This window comes from Ranitomeya imitator, chromosome 4 (assembly GCF_032444005.1).
Source record: "Ranitomeya imitator isolate aRanImi1 chromosome 4, aRanImi1.pri, whole genome shotgun sequence".
NCBI lineage: Eukaryota > Metazoa > Chordata > Amphibia > Anura > Dendrobatidae > Ranitomeya > Ranitomeya imitator.
The window spans coordinates 320,192,786-320,209,493 of NC_091285.1; the positions used below are offsets into that span (position 1 = coordinate 320,192,786).

The 16,708-nt window shown below is 45.5% G+C and overlaps 1 protein-coding gene across 8 annotated transcripts in view; it reads left to right on the forward strand.

The window, feature by feature from the left end:
* Positions 1–1,118: 1,118 nt before the first annotated feature.
* PTPRZ1 (protein tyrosine phosphatase receptor type Z1) overlaps positions 1,119–16,708 on the forward strand; it is a 333,611-nt gene continuing 318,021 nt past the window's right edge. For 5 of the 8 annotated variants that reach the window (XM_069764879.1, XM_069764881.1, XM_069764883.1 and 2 more), the window contains exon 1: positions 1,250–1,459. In XM_069764879.1, coding sequence (XP_069620980.1) covers positions 1,402–1,459 — 58 coding nt within the window. In that variant the 5' untranslated portion in view covers positions 1,250–1,401. Of the gene's footprint in view, positions 1,460–16,708 lie in introns of all 8 variants that reach the window. The other 3 variants (XM_069764885.1, XM_069764882.1, XM_069764880.1) reach the window with 3 other exon arrangements.

Consider the following 16,708-nt stretch of genomic DNA (forward strand, 5'->3'; position numbering starts at 1 on the left):
TGTCCAGTGACCATGCTTCCCAGCGACCTGTGTCCTGTCCTGTGACCATGCTGCCCAGCGGCCTGTGTCCTGTCCAGTGACCATGCTTCCCAGCGGCCTGTGTCCTGTCCAGTGACCATGCTTCCCAGCGACCTGTGTCCTGTCCTGTGACCATGCTGCCCAGCGGCCTGTGTCCTGTCCAGTGACCATGCTTCCCAGCGGCCTGTGTCCTGTCCAGTGACCATGCTTCCCAGCGACCTGTGTCCTGTCCTGTGACCATGCTGCCCAGCGGCCTGTGTCCTGTCCAGTGACCATGCTGCCCAGCGGCCTGTGTCCTGTCCAGTGACCATGCTTCCCAGCGGCCTGTGTCCTGTCCAGTGACCATGCTTCCCAGCGACCTGTGTCCTGTCCGGTGACCATGCTTCCCAGCGACCTGTGTCCTGTCCGGTGACCATGCTTCCCAGCGGCCTGTGTCCTGTCCAGTGACCATGCTTCCCAGCGACCTGTGTCCTGTCCGGTGACCATGCTGCCCAGCGGCCTGTGTCCTGTCCAGTGACCATGCTTCCCAGCGGCCTGTGTCCTGTCCAGTGACCATGCTTCCCAGCGGCCTGTGTCCTGTCCAGTGACCATGCTTCCCAGCGACCTGTGTCCTGTCCTGTGACCATGCTGCCCAGCGGCCTGTGTCCTGTCCAGTGACCATGCTTCCCAGCGGCCTGTGTCCTGTCCAGTGACCATGCTTCCCAGCGACCTGTGTCCTGTCCTGTGACCATGCTGCCCAGCGGCCTGTGTCCTGTCCAGTGACCATGCTTCCCAGCGGCCTGTGTCCTGTCCAGTGACCATGCTTCCCAGCGACCTGTGTCCTGTCCGGTGACCATGCTGCCCAGCGGCCTGTGTCCTGTCCAGTGACCATGCTTCCCAGCGACCTGTGTCCTGTCCGGTGACCATGCTGCCCAGCAACCTGTGTCCTGTCCGGTGACCATGCTGCCAAGCGACCTGTGCTCCGGGTTACCCCAGTCTGCACCGTCTCTTCTGCCTCTATCCATCACCAGGGTCAGCCATGCTTCTCACCTCTGGAATGAGAGCATCTAATACCTCCCTGCACCGCAACTACCAATCCCCAGACATGATTTTAACCCTTCAGTCAGAGGCTTCCCACTTCCACAGTGTGACCCCCTTGTCATTTCCCAAAACCTGCTACAAGGGAGCGCTAGAGGTGAGCCAATCAGCTGCGGGGGGTGTGCCTTGCGCCTGGGTTAACCCCCTGTTCCCTGGCTGCGCTTTTGCCGTCTGCATTCGCTCTCTGCGATCCTGTGAGTGGGAGCTGTGGCGTGGGAGCCGGCCATGAAGCGCTGCTAGAGCCGGCACTGGCACACGGGATCTGCGTCCGCTCGGCATCAGCGCTCTCCCCACACAGAGCCGGAGATGTTCCCTGTCCGCTGCCTGCTGGCGTGCCTGCCGCTGCTCTCCGTCTGCCCCGCGGGTGAGTGACGCACGGGGACGGGTGCGGGTGGCGGCCGCCGGGAGGGCACAGGTGATCGGTGCTGCCCAGGTGCCATGCTGTGTGGTCTGTACATGATGGAGACCCCCTGCCCTGTGTGGGGGCTTCTGACTGGCTCTCAGCTTGTGTATTCGGGTCAGCATCATCCATAGTTCTCTCTTCTGTCCATGAGGCAACAATAAACCTTTTCTCTTGTACCTGAAGCCTTCCCTTTCCAGCAGTGCCCTGATAGACAGCCATAATGGGCAGTGATCTGGGGCATGGAACATACTTCACATATGCATGCCTATATATATGGGGGATTGCTGTAAATGGCTTTCCTCCAGGGATCCTAGCCCTGTAAATGGCTACCCTTCATATATATATATATATATATATATATATATATATATATATATAGCCCTGGCCGGCTAGGTACCGGGTTAAACAGGAGAAGAGCATCCACCATGGCACCTGTCTATTGGGCGCAGTGTATAGGGCATAGCACGATTCCGGATTCGCTCCATTGACTTTATTCGCAGCAGATCGTCGCCCGCAATGTCTCCTGGATACGGCATGCTTATACAATTGATTTTCCTTTGTGAACACAAGCAGCCTTCTCCCCGTCACTAGCCCCGGGGAACCCGGTGGGCTACCAGTGCGTTTGCCCCTAGCTGGCAGGGTGATCACCTGTGTGTGAGTGTAGGTGCCACCGCGAATTCCGAAAAGCCTGAGCTAGATCAGGTAATGAAAGCGCCATGCATTAAGCCCATTCACTGAGCATTGTCTGCTGGCCAGATGGCGGCTGCACCGAGAAGCCTGCTGCCCTCACGTACTAATATTTCAATTAATTCGAGCCGACTGTGGAACAATTTCTAGACGGGGTTTAATGAATCTGTAAAAATAATAATTATCCCTCGCATCCTTGGTTACAGATGTTTAGAAACATTGCTTTTTGGAGCCAAATCACATTTTCAGCATTTCCTATTGTGCGCTGATCTAATCTTCATTAGGTGCCCGCTCTGCGATTTATTCTGGGGATAATTCTAGTGCCGTAATAGGGAGATGATGAGGTTTTGTAGCATCCAGTGTATTGCTGTTCTCCTCCGGTGCATTGCTTGCCATTTAATTATTCGCTCATTGGCATAATTTACTGGCCACAGACGGTCTGGGCTTTTTCATCCTGAGGATCATGTTTAGACAAAGAGCTGGAGAAGGCTTGTTTTGTTGCCTAACGTACCCTACTGTCATATAAAATGCACCAAGCCGTATGGAAAATGTTCTGAAATGCTCAGCAGCACAAAGAACCAGAGAACATAGGAACCATGAACATCAAAAATGGTCAAAGATTGTAAATGGCATGTGCTATGCTAAAGAATAGAAATACTTCTAAATATATGGCTTGTGTTTTTCTTATAAAATTATTGCTTGTATGGATTGGTTTAGTTGACAGGATGAGATTTCTTCCAATTAAACATCTGCAGTATAATATTTTTATAGGTTTGGTTATTACTACGATTGGCCTTTTGCCTTTAAATTAGAACATGACCCCAGGAAAGGTGTCACAGGGTAAGGCTGGGGTCACACTTAGCGTAGGGAAATACAGTCCGTTTTTTATAGGCGTAGTACGCAGAAATTATCCCAAAACAGTGATCCATATGTCATCCGTAGGCAGGGTGTGGCTGCGTATTTTGCGCATGTAAACCTCCGATTGTAATCCGTATGGCATCTGTACAGCGAGATTTTCTCGCCGGCTTGCAAAACGGACATAGAATGGATCCATGGGCTCAAATATTCGTGAGAACATATATACAGTCTATATATATATATAATGTTAGTGAGACACATACAGTAAACCATTTCATATCCCTTATTTTTTTACATATTCCTCACTACTAATGTTAGAAGTGTCTGTGTGCAAAATTTGGTGGCTCTAGGTGTTAAAATAAAGGGTTAGATCACGGAAAAAACTGTTGTGGGCTCCCGCGCACTTCTGGCACTTAGCCACTCTCTTCCCACTCCCGAGTAGCGGTGGGATATGGGGTAATAAAGGGTTAATGTCACCTTGCTAATGTAGGGTGACATTAAGCCTGGTTAATAATGGAGAGATGTCAATAAGACACTTATCCATTATTAATCCAGTAGTAGTAATGGGTTAATAATACACACACATTATGAATAGGATATTTTAATGAAATAAATACACATGATGTTTTAAAATCTTTATTGTACACTTAATCAACCTGAAGCCCCTCGTTTTGTAAAAGAAAAAAAAGAAAAAAACAACAATATCCCATACCTCTCAGTCATGTCCCACGCTGTAAATCCTTCTGAAGGGGTTAAATAATTTTACAACCAGGAGCCTGCTAATGCAGCTACTGCTCCTGGTTGTAAAAACTGGCGAATGAATGGAATGCAGGGGAATGTAGCGTCGTAGACTTGCGGTGCTGCGCCCCCCTGCTGCCATAACCTCATATGAACTCTAGCGTGGGAATTTTTCGGAATATTTTCCCACCCTAGAGTTCATATGAGTTTATGCCAGCAGGGGGCGCAGCACCGCAAGTCCGTGTGTAATCCGTATTTTTCTCGCCCCCATAAACTTTCATTGGCGCATGTTTTGCGCAATACGCTGACAAACACAACATGCTGATATTTTCTACGCATGTAAAATACAGCTGCGAAATATATGGCAGATAGGAGCTGCCCCATAGAGAATCATTGGTCCGTGTGCAATGCATAGTTTTTGCGCCTCTCATACGTCCGTAAAACTCTCTAGTGTGACCCCGGCCTAAGACTGATGTTATCTATCTGGAATGGAAAACATCACCTATATTTTGCTGATTACAAGAACCAATGAGGAAGTTCATCACATATAGTATAATAATTTGTAATGTACATTTTAATTTAAAGAGGTTGTCCAATACGTTCACATTATTGGTCTATCCTTAGGATAGGTCATGAATTTGTGATCGGTGGGGGTGCGACACCCTGGCAACCTCACCAATCAGCTGTTCTCTTTGTGAGCAGCAGCCGGAACTGCTCAGTTACGGAGCTGCAAAGCTCCATGTATATAGTGACCACGGCTGGTGCATATCCGGCTTCTAATCAAGTCAGTAGATGGCGGATGTGTAGTACCAGCCACGGGCACTATACAGTAGATGGAGTTGTGCTGTGCACCTCTGTTACTGGTCAGTTCTGGCAGCCCCCCAGCATAGAGAACAGCTAATCAGCGGGGATGCCACCACTGATCAGGCATTGACAAACTATGTTAAAAAAAGAATTCTTTACAAAAAAGAATATTGTACTGATCCTTCATATCGTTTCCATGTTTTACGTTCTGCTGCGGTGTTTGTGGAAGACCAAATCTAGTAATGGGTTAAAAAACATTGCAGAGGAGAGAAAATTAATTGTAATGTTTTTATAGATTAACATTCTGTGCATGTTATGAAGTTTTGTACCATTGAGGTGATGCACTATCTACTGTGATATTTTGTACCTAAAACAGTGATGAACAGATCAGGTGAAGTTCACATTTGCCTGTTTGCGTGGATGTTCCTAGAATTTAATGTCTTATGCTCTGGGATTTCTACAGACCCCAAGATTAAAAAAGAGAAAAAAAAATCCACTCCTCTCCATCACCAGTCTGGTTCTCGCCACATCTTCTACTTGCCGCCGCTCCTTGTGTTGAAATTATCACCACTAATGCAAGTGCACCAAAAGCCACGGCATCTTGACGTCACATCATGCTCCGTGACCTTGCGCGCATATGTGCAGAAAGCCTCGTCAGAAATGGTGAGGGGCCCCGGGTTTTCAGCACGAGCATCAGTGATCAGAAGATGTAACGACAACTGGAAGGGTGATGGCGAGGAGCAGAGGTTCCGGATAATGGGAGGGTGAGTATAAGCATTTTATTTATTTACATTTTGATGGCCCTTTACAGTTCTGAAAAACGTGGGCTGATGGCTGCCATTTTGCTGAATTACAAATAATATGCATTTTGGCGAATGCAGATTTTTGTAAAATTCAATTCCACTCAAATTTATTCACTCAAACATAATTCACGCATTTCTAACCCGAAGGCCACCAATTTCATGGGGATCAGCAGACCATCTAATAAGTATGGGAGGTTCTCAACAGTGCCCTCACAGATTGTGTTGGCGTACTTAATGATCAGTAGATTGGAATTCAGTTGCCGACACTTTTGTTTGGCCGGGGAGATAAGCCACTTTCGGAAGAGTATGGCTCTCCCACAGTCAATACAAGAAGGCTCTGGAGAGCCAAGCATTCCTGTGTAGATCACTCAACTAATAGCTATCTAACATGTATGGCCTTGGAACTAGAACCATTGAACTTAGGCTCATGGCTGCTGGATTTGCGGTCAAAACAGTCAAAAGTAATAATCATGTATTTATTTCAGTCTTTAAAGGAGTTGTTAACTACTGGACGACCCCCCCATAACTGCTAAAATGCCCTTGATAAAGTAAAAAGAAAACACATACTCACCTCTTGAACCAGCGCCGTTCCAGCAATGTCAGTGCTTTGAATCCAGGACAGTCACGTGACAGCTGCGATCTGAGATATTATAACAGTTAAGAGAGGGTGTCCAGTAGTGGACAACCCCTTCAACCTGTGGGTGGTCACACTCAGTGATTGACAGCTCTTCCCTTCAGTGTGCACAATACAGTAGCTGACATTAATATTAGCTACAACCACTTTAAAGCCCACTAAGAAAGGTGTAAACTAATAAAAGGAGTAATTCTCACCTTACCAATCCCCTGCCACATCCATTCTGAGGCTTTTCAGGTCGCACTGGTCTCTGTACTTCGTGCTCGGTCAGTATGGAAATATGACTACTACAGACACAAGAATTACAGGGCCCAGAGGGGCCCTCGGGAAGCAATGGCACAAGGGCAATAAGGTGAGAATTAGTTCTTTTATTGTCTTACATCATTTTGAGGTTCATAGAATCATAGAATGGTAGAGTTGGAAGAGACCTCCTGAGTCATCTGGTCCAACCCCCTGCTCAAAGCAGGATTTACTAAATCATCCCAGACAGGTGTCTGTCCAGACTCTGTTTGAAGACTTCCATTGAAGGAGAACTCACCACCTCTCATGGCAACCTGTTCCACTTATTGATCACCCTAACTGTCAAAATTTTTTTTCTAATATCTAATCTGTGTCTCCTTCTATTCTGTTTCATCCCGTTGCTTTTAGTCTTTCCTTGTGCAAATGAGAATAAAGATGATCCATCCACAATGTGACAGCCCCTGAGATATTTGTAGACAGCTATTAAATCTCATCTCAGTCTTCTTTTTTGCAAGCTAAACATTCCCAAATCCTGCAACCGTTCCTCATAGGACATGGCTTGCAGACCAGTCACCATTCTGGTCACTATTCTGTGAACTTGCTCCAGTTTGTTGATGTCTTTTTTAAAATGTGGTGCCCCAAACTGGACACAGTATTCTAGGTGAGGTCTGATCAAAGAGGAGTAGAGGGCAATAATGACTTCGCGTGATCTAGACTGTATGCTTCTGTTAATACATCCCAGAATTTCATTTGCCTTTTTTACTGCTGCATCACACTGTTGACTCATGTTCAGTTTATGATCTATTAGTATACCCAAGTCTTTTTCACATGTGCTGTTGCTTAGCCCTATGCCTCCCATTCTGTAAATGCTTTTTTTCATTTTTATTGCCCATATGTAGTACTTTGCATTTTTCCTTGTTAAAAACAATTCTGTTCGTTGCTGCCCACTGCTCCAGTTTATTTATATCTTTTTGAATCCTCTCTCTCTTCTCTAGTATTAGCTATCCCTCCTAGCTTTGTGTCATCAGCAAATTTAATCAGTGTACCCTCAATTCCTTCACCTAAATCATTGATAAAGATGTTGAACTATACAGGGCCCAGGACAGAACCCTGTGGTACCCCACTTGAGACATTCTTCCAACTGGATGTGTAGCCATTTACGACCACTGTTTGGGTCCGATCACTAAGCCAGTTATGAATCTACCTAACAGTTGTCTTGTCCATTCCATACTTAGTCATTTTTTCAATAAGGATGGTGTGAGATACTTTGTCAAATGCTTTGCTGAAGTCAAGATATACTATATATACAGCATTTCCTTGATCCACCCAGTCTGTGATTCTGTCATAGAAGGAAATTAAGTTAGTCTAACATGACTTACTAGTTACAAACTCATGCTGACTCTGGTTAGTCACTTCATTCTTATCCAGGTACTTACATACATGTTGTTTAATAATTTGTTCAAAGATCTTTCCTGGTATGGAACAGACTCACTGGCCTATAGTTCCCTGGGTCCACCTTCTTCCCCTTTTTGTGCTGTGGGCAGCATGGTGGCTCAGTGGATAGCACTGCAGCCTTGCAGCGCTTGTGTCCTGGGTTCTAATCCCTCCTTGGATAACATCTCCAAGGAGTTTATATGTTCTCCCTGTGTTTGCGTGGGTTTCCTCTGGGTACTCCGGTTTCCTCCCATATTCAAAAGACATACTGATAGGGAGTTTAGATTGTGAGCCCCATCGGGGACAGCGATGATAATGTGTGCAAAACTGTAAAGCGCTGCGGAATATGTTAGTGCTATATAAAAATACAGATTTATTTTTTATAGGAACGATATTTGCTCTTCTCCAGTCTTCTGGGACTTCTCCTGTTCTCCAAAAATTTTCAAAGATTATGGAGAGTGGTTCAAAAATTTCTTCCGCTATCTCCTTCAGTACTCTGGGGTGTAATCCATCTGGACCTGGCGACTTGAATTAATTTATGTTAGCTAAGTGTTTCCTCACTATCTTTCTGTTTATAGATATCCTGGATTCTTTTACTCCTTTAATAGGACAGTGAAGAACAGTTGATGTTACATTTCCTGTATGAGAGAAAAGGTTGTTTGTTAATTATCCTTTAAGCTGATGCCACCTACCATCTGTAAGATTTGGAGGGTCCCCTGCTCTTTAGATGGACACGTTGTTATAAAGGTTTTATGTAGTTGTTTAACATTGGCTAGATATTGTGGCATGTACCATTTACCGCCGAGTAAAAATGTATACTGTGGTATGCTTATCTGACACTATGAATACACTTTATAAGCTGCAGAAATGATTGCACACGTTATTTATGTTTGAGAATTGTTCCTGTTAGTTGACACTTGAGTAATGGTTTATCAATTGCAGCACATGGCCATGTCTCTTAGTACATGGTGATCTGAAATGTCACCCCAGGCACTACATTATGAGCAGAATATTATCATTTGATTGACCTGGAATGTGTGGTTGTGGTGGAGCACAAAATCTCTGACTAGATGCTGGCATGAACCTAATTAAAAGGGTTAATTTCTCACTTTTAGGGCTCAGCCAGGCGGCCGTATAAATCAGACTGAGATTGGACAGCAGTGCATGGACTGGTCGGCGGCTCTCCTTACTCGAGCTTGACAGCTTCATGTATTTCAATGCAACTGTCTTGCTCGAGTCGCAAGAGCCACCAGTCAGTCCATGCACTGCGTTCCTTTTGCGGTACAATCTATACGGCCGTCTGACTATACAGTGGGTATGGAAAGTTTTCAGACCCTATTAAATTTTTCACTCTTTGTTTCGTTACAGCCATTTGGTAAATTCCAAAAAGGTCATTTTTTTTCATTAATGTACAATCTGCACCCCACTTTAACTGAAAAAAAAAAACAATAATAAAAAAGAAAAATAATTGCAAAAATGGTAAGAATATATGTGGGGGCGCCACTGCGTAGGAATAGGGTGCCAACCTCCGCGGTAGGTAGGGATGAATATAGAGAGGGCTCTTTAGGGACTCTAATAGCTGCACCCTTTCCTATCATTTCTATTATTGAAGGTCCGTTGTGTCGCTTACATATATTCTTACCTTTTTTGCAGTTATTTTTCTTTTTTATTCCCTTTTTTCTGTGTAGAGTCACTATGTAGATGTGTGTGAAAACATTCTTTATGGGTGATATGTAGCCTTTTTCTGAAGGTTTTCTTGAACCTCAGACCATGGAGGTATCGTGATTCTAATGTGGTAGTCTCATTTGCATATGCCTTTGTTAGGACTCAGGAGTTAGATATGCTCCCCGTATCCGTAGCAGTACAGGAGAGGTTTGAGTGACAGCTGTCCCCTTCCCTGTACTAGAGAGAGCGCAAAGCGCTGGGACGCACGATTGAATGGGCGGCATACAAGGATAATGCCCGCCCACCGAATATGACGTTACGGCATGCGGCGCCGACGTCTAAGTGTCCGGAACAAAGGTGCGATCCATGAATCCAGGGTGCACTAATATGGGTACACCGGAAGTGAGGCTCTCGGCGTCCGGAAGCACGAGGTTGCAAACGCCGGTGAGTAACATATAAAAAGAGGCGGAAGATGGACCACCTTAGCGATATGCTCATTCAGTATGCGTAAAGGTGACACAATCCCCTGATGATTATTATCTATATGAAACGCGTTGGAAGGCACTTTTCAGCAAGGTGGACCCAGAGGGAATGATGCGGTTGAAAGCAGTAAGCCGCTTAGACGGGCCACTATAACTCAGAACTGCACCGGGTCCAGATGCTGACCGGCAGAAGACAGATGAGTAAAACATTTGAATATACGCATGTGACAAATATGGAATTAGGCATGAAATGTCGGCACACTAAGGGTATTTACATGGCCACATTGTCACTGCCTATATATGAGCATTAAAATAGGATCACACCGCCTGGTAGGAATATGTACATATTGTAATAGTAGGTACCTAGATACATTAAGACATTTAGCAATATAGTCTTTTGGTACGCTACCCTACCTTATCATGTTTGTGCAGGTCTAGAGCTGTGATATTTCTAGAGTCACGGACTTACAGACTCTGGCTTGTTGTGGATCTGTATGAGATACTAGTTACCTATTTTTGGACTAGATATTATCTTTTGGCGGTGATACGCTTATGCGTTTTTATATGCGTCTTCTTGTTGTACGTATGCAACTTGCACTTTTGTTAGCGCTATATGTCTGCACTTTTTTTAAATAGAAAGAAATAAAAGTTATATTTTAATATTATATAGGAATCCGCTTATCCTATTCTAGTCTTTTTTGGTTCCTCTGATATTTGAGTCTAGCTGGTTTTGTTGGGATTGTATTGGGCAGGTGACGAGCAGTGCCTGGTTTTCTCCACACATACCGTTTAAAATTATCACCAAAAAGGTCTATCCTAGTCTCATCAGACCAGAGAATCTTGTTTCTCATAGTCTGGGAGTCCTTCATGTGTTTTTTTAGCAAACTCTATGCGAGCTTTCATATGTCTTGCACTGAGGAGAGGCTTCCGTCTGGCCACTCTGCCATAAAGACCCGACTGGTGGGGGGCTGCAGTGATAGTTGACTTTGTGGAACTTCCTCCCATCTCCCTACTGCATCTGTGGAGTTCAGCCACAGTGATCTTGGGGTTCTTCTTTACCTCTCACCAAGGCTCTTCTCCCATGATTGCTCAGTTTAGCTGGACTGCCTGGTCTAGGAAGACTTCTGGTTGTCCCAAACTTCTTCCATTTAAGGATTATGGAGGCCACTGTGCTCTTCGGAACATTGAGTACTGCAGAAATTCTTTTGTAACCTTGGCCAGATCTGTGCCTTGCCACAATTCTGTCTCTGAGATCCTTGGCCAGTTCCTTTGACCTCATGATTCTCATTTGGTCTGACATGCACTGTGAGCTGTGAGGTCTTATCTAGACATTTGTGTGCCTTTCCAAATCAAGTCCTATCAGTTTAATTTAACACATCAGGACTCCAATGAAGGAGTAGAACCATCTCAAGGTGGGCCACAAGGAAATGGACAGCATGTGACTTGGCTATCATTGTCTGAGCAAAGGGTCTTAATACTTACGGTCATGTGATATTTCAGTTTTTCTTTTTTATTAAATTTACAAAAATTTCTACATTTCTGTTTTTTTTCAGTCAAGATGGGGTGCAGAAAATTTATTTAATGAGAAAATAATGAACTTTTTTTGAATTTACCAAATGGCTGCAATGAAACAAAGAGTGAAAAATTTAAAGGGGTCTGAATACTTTCCGTACCCACGGTACTTTTAGTAATCATGGGAGGGATTGCGTTGGATATTTGTATCTGGTTGTAGCCACAAAACAAGAAGAATCTTGCTTAGCACACACTGCGCCTTGGCTTGTATCCTGCATTGTAGACACACAATACACACACTGCGCCTTGGTTTCCATCCTGCTTAGCCCACACATCGTACCTTGACCTTCATCCTGGTTAGCACACACACTGCACCATGTCTTGCATCCTGCTTAGCACACATAACATGCTTTGGCTTGCATTTTGCTTACACTCACACACTGCCTTGGCTTGCGTCCTGCTTAGCACACACAATGTGCCTTGGCTAGCATCCTGCTTAGCACATACACTGCGCCATGGCTTGCATTCTGCTTAGCACTAGTGATGAGCGAGTATACTCGTTACTCAAGATTTCCTAAGCATGCTCGGGTGGTCTGCGAGTATTTGGATATGCTCGGAGATTTAGTTTCTGTCACCGCAGCTGTATGATTTGCGGCTGCTAGACAGGCTGAATACATGTACTCAGGCTGGCTAGCAGCCGCAAATCATCCCGAGTAACGAGTATACTCGCTCATCACTACTTAGCTCAAACACTGGGCTTTGGCTTGCATCCTGCTTAACACACACACTGTGCCTTGGCTTGCATCCTCCTTAACACACACTGTGCTTTGGCTTGCATCCTGCCTAGGACACACACTGCGGTACACACACTGTGCCTTGGTTTGCATCCTGGTTAGAACACACACTGCGCCTTGGCTTGCATCCTGCGTAGTAGACACACAGTACACACACTGCTCCTTGGTTTGCATCCTGCTTAGCACACACTTCACATCGGTTTGCATCCTGCCTAGTACACACATTGCGCCTTGGCTTGCATCCTGCTTAGTACACACACACCCTGCCTCGGTTTGTAGTACACACAACCTGCATAATAGACACACCATACACATATAGAAATTAACGTCAGTGTAATTCACATACGGCGACTCAATAATAGATCATATATACCGGAGGAGTATGAGTCAAAAATTGGACGAAGAGTAGCAAAAAATTTACATTTATTTATAGAAAATACATATCCTTTATGTTCACATTAAAACATACATAAATGTATAGTAAATAACAGTACATAGAAAATTACGTTGTGACTAAATCCGTGGATGCAACCAATGATCCAGGTGAACCGAACAGGACACAGGTAAATCAAGTGTTAATATAAAGTGCATATTGTCTACACATGGATACTAGTAGGTCCAATGCATGGCTTATAGAACACAAAGTGTAACCACGTACTTGCACAAATTATGCTGGTAACATCGCCATACATCATGAGTGTGCGGACCGAGGCATATGTTATAAAGTAAAAAGGTAAGAAAACTAGTTACCCATATTTATCAGAGTGTCCTGTCTGGATCCTGGTTCCTAACCCCAACACGCGTTTCGCGTCTGTGTATTGCCGCTTCCTCAGGGGCCTTGGTTTGCATCCCTCCTAGCACACACAGTGCGCCTTGGCTTGCATCCCACTTAGCGCACACACTGCGCCTTGGCTTGCATCCTGCTTAGCACACACACATTGCCTTGGCTTGCATCTTGCTTAGTAAACACATAGTAGACACACTGCGCCGTGGTTTGCATTCTACTTAGCACACACAGTGCATCTTGGCTTGCATCCCACTTAGCACACACACTGCACCTTGGCTTGCATCCTGCTTAGCACACACACACTGCACCTTGACTTGCATCTTGCTTACCACACACACTGTGCCTTGGCTTGCATCCTACCTAGCACACACACCATGCCTTGGCTTGTATCCTGCCTAGCACACACACACTGTGACTTGGCTTGCATCCTGCCTAGCACACACACTGTGCCTTGGCTTGCATCCTGCCTAGCACACACAATGCACCTTGGCTTGCATCCTGCTTACGACACACACCTCACCTGGGCTTGCATCCTGCCTAGCACACACCGCGCCTTGGATTGCATCCCACTTGGCACACACAGTGTGCCTTGGCTTGCATCCTGCGTAGTAGACACACAGTACACACACTGCACCTTGGTTTGCATCCTGCCTTGCACACACACTGTGACTTTGCTTGCAACCTGCTTACCACACACACCGTGCCTTGCATCCTGCCTAGCACACACACTGCTCCTTGGCTTGCATCCTCTTTAGCACACACCGCGCCTTGGCTTGCATCGTGCTTAGCAGACACCGCTTTCGCTTGCATCCTGCCTAGCACACACACCACACCTTGGCTTGCATCCTGCCTAGCACACACACCACACCTTGGCTTGCATCCTGCCTAGCACACACACCACGCCTTGGCTTGCATCCTGCCTAGCACACACAATGCGCCTTGGCTTGCATCCTGCTTACCACACACACCTCGCCTTGGTTTGCATCCTGCCTAGCACACACCGTGCCTTGGCTTGCATCCTGCGTAGTAGACACACATAACACACACCGCGCCTTGGCTTGCATCCTGCCTAGCACACACACTGCACCTTGGCTTGCATCCTGCCTAGCACACACACTGCACCTTGGCTTGCATCCTGCCTAGCACACACAATGCACCTTGGCTTGCATCCTGCTTACCACACACACCTCGCCTTGGCTTGCATCCTGCCTAGCACACACCGTGCCTTGGCATGTATCCTGCGTAGTAGACACACAGTACACACACTGCGCCTTGGCTTGCATCCTGCCTAGCACACACACTGCTCCTTGGCTTGCTTCCTCTTTAGCACACACCGCATCTTGGCTTGCATCATGCTTAGCACACACCGCTTTCGCTTGCATCCTGCTTACCACACACACTGCGCCTTGCATCCTGCCTAGCACACACACTGCTCCTTGACTTGCATCTTCTTTAGCACACACCGCGCCTTGGCTTACATCCTGCCTAACACACCCACCGCGCCTTGGCTTGCATCCCCTTTAGCACACACATTGGGCCTTGGCTTGCATCCTCTTTAGCACACACCGCGCCTTGGCTTGCATCATGCTTAGCACACACCGCTTTCGCTTGCATCCTGCCTAGCACACACCACGCCTTGGCTTGCATCCTGCTTACCACACACACACCGCCTTAGCTTGCATCCTGCCTATCACACACATTGCGCCTTGGCATGCATCCTGCTTACCACACACACCGCGCCTTGCCTTGCATCCTGCCTAACACACCCACAGCGCCTTGGCTTGCATCCCCTTTAGCACACACATTGGGCCTTGGCTTGCATCCTCTTTAGCACACACCGCGCCTTGGCTTGCATCATGCTTAGCACACACCGCTTTCGCTTGCATCCTGCCTAGCACACACCACGCCTTGGCTTGCATCCTGCTTACCACACACACACCGCCTCAGCTTGCATCCTGCCTATCACACACATTGCGCCTTGGCATGCATCCTGCTTACCACACACACCGCGCCTTGCCTTGCATCCTGCCTAACACACCCACCGCGCCTTTGCTTGCATCCCCTTTAGCACACACATTGGGCCTTGGCTTGCATCCTCTTTAGCACACACCGCGCCTTGCCTTGCATCCTGCCTAGCACACACACTGTGGAGCAGGCGGTCCAGCACACAGCAGGTGGAATGATTACTCACAATATAGAGACAGGTGCCTGTTACATCCCTGTGCTCTGCCCCAATGACTGGAAGTGAGCAGCTGTAGAAAGAATTATACTGTACTTTCTTCCTACAGATGCACCTCCAATTATACTGCCAGACATGTGTAACATTGCAATTACTGCAGATCACCACTATGGCTGAAGGTTATTGCTGCTTTTTTTTTACTGACAGGATCCCTTTAATCAAAAAGGGAATCCTAGTACAGTGGCCAATCCCATAGTGATCATCAATAGTGAATAAATTACAAAGGCAATAAAAAGTTTGGAACTCCCATTTGCTCATCACACAGGCGGTCATGGTGACAGATAGACATCCTAAATCCATCAGGATATATAGAGCGTCTCTCTGTTTTTGGCTTATAGAGTAAAGATTCAAACGGGGATCCTGACTAATATTACACCCACATCCCCTAGTAAATAGGGCACATGAATCTAGGTCGACATCACCAGACAATTCTGTCAGCATTTATTGGAAAAAAGAAAAAAGACATATGAATAAAGGACTGGTCCACCAGATGATGGTAATTTCAGAACTTCATAAGATCATCAGAACTACAACTTCATCAGATTTCTATCATGAAATCAATCAGAAAACAGACACACTGACAAAAGAGCTCCTGAGCTGGAGATACAATAAAGATAGTATAAGAGATGTCTATAATTAATCCATTAAATGATTATTGTAGCGTTTTCTATTCCAAAACTTTTTATTAATTTAATAAAAGGTTCATGAACAATCACATGACATCAGTAACACCCTTGACTGATAGGAATTAGACAGAGTATTATTAAAATTCAAGTGAAAGTAAAGTAGAACTTTAAGGCTGTGTGCACACGTTGCGGTTTTTTCACGGTTTTTCCCGATAAAAACACTATAAAACTGCAAAAAAACGCATACAATAAGCATCTCATAATTTAGAATGATTTCCGCATGTTTTGTGCACATGATGCGTTTTTTTTCTGCGAAAAAAACGCATTGCAGTAAAAACCGCAGCATGTTCATTAATTTTGCGTCTTTTTTGCGGATTTCCCACTACAAAATGCATTGGGAAATGTCCAGAAAAAACCGCGGCAAAACCGCATGCGGATTTCTTGCGGATTTCTTGCAGAAAATGTCCGTTTTTTCTCAGGAATTTTCAGCGAGAAATCCTGAACGTGTGCACATAGCATCAAAGTATTTCTGTGTACATGGGGGTGAAGTCAGATATAGCAAAATGTAATGGGAAAAAAAGGAGAAACAGGTGAGAGAAGAGAAAAAGAAAATAAGGTGTTGAAGGATTCATTTCAGTAAGCAAACATAATTCAAAGTAAAATAGTGTCATACAGTCTCATGCACACGTTATGTATTTTTGACTTGCAGATTTTGTGCAGAAAATAATCTGCAGCATGTCACGTCTCTGTGCGTTTTTGCCCTGTGTTTTTCACTATTAACTTCACTCAAATCAATCAAAAACGCAGGGCGAAACACATAAAAAAGTGTGTTTTTGTAAAAAATCAATGGTTTTCACGTCATGTCAGAGCAATTTGGAATATAGATAAATGGGGGTAAGCAAATTCG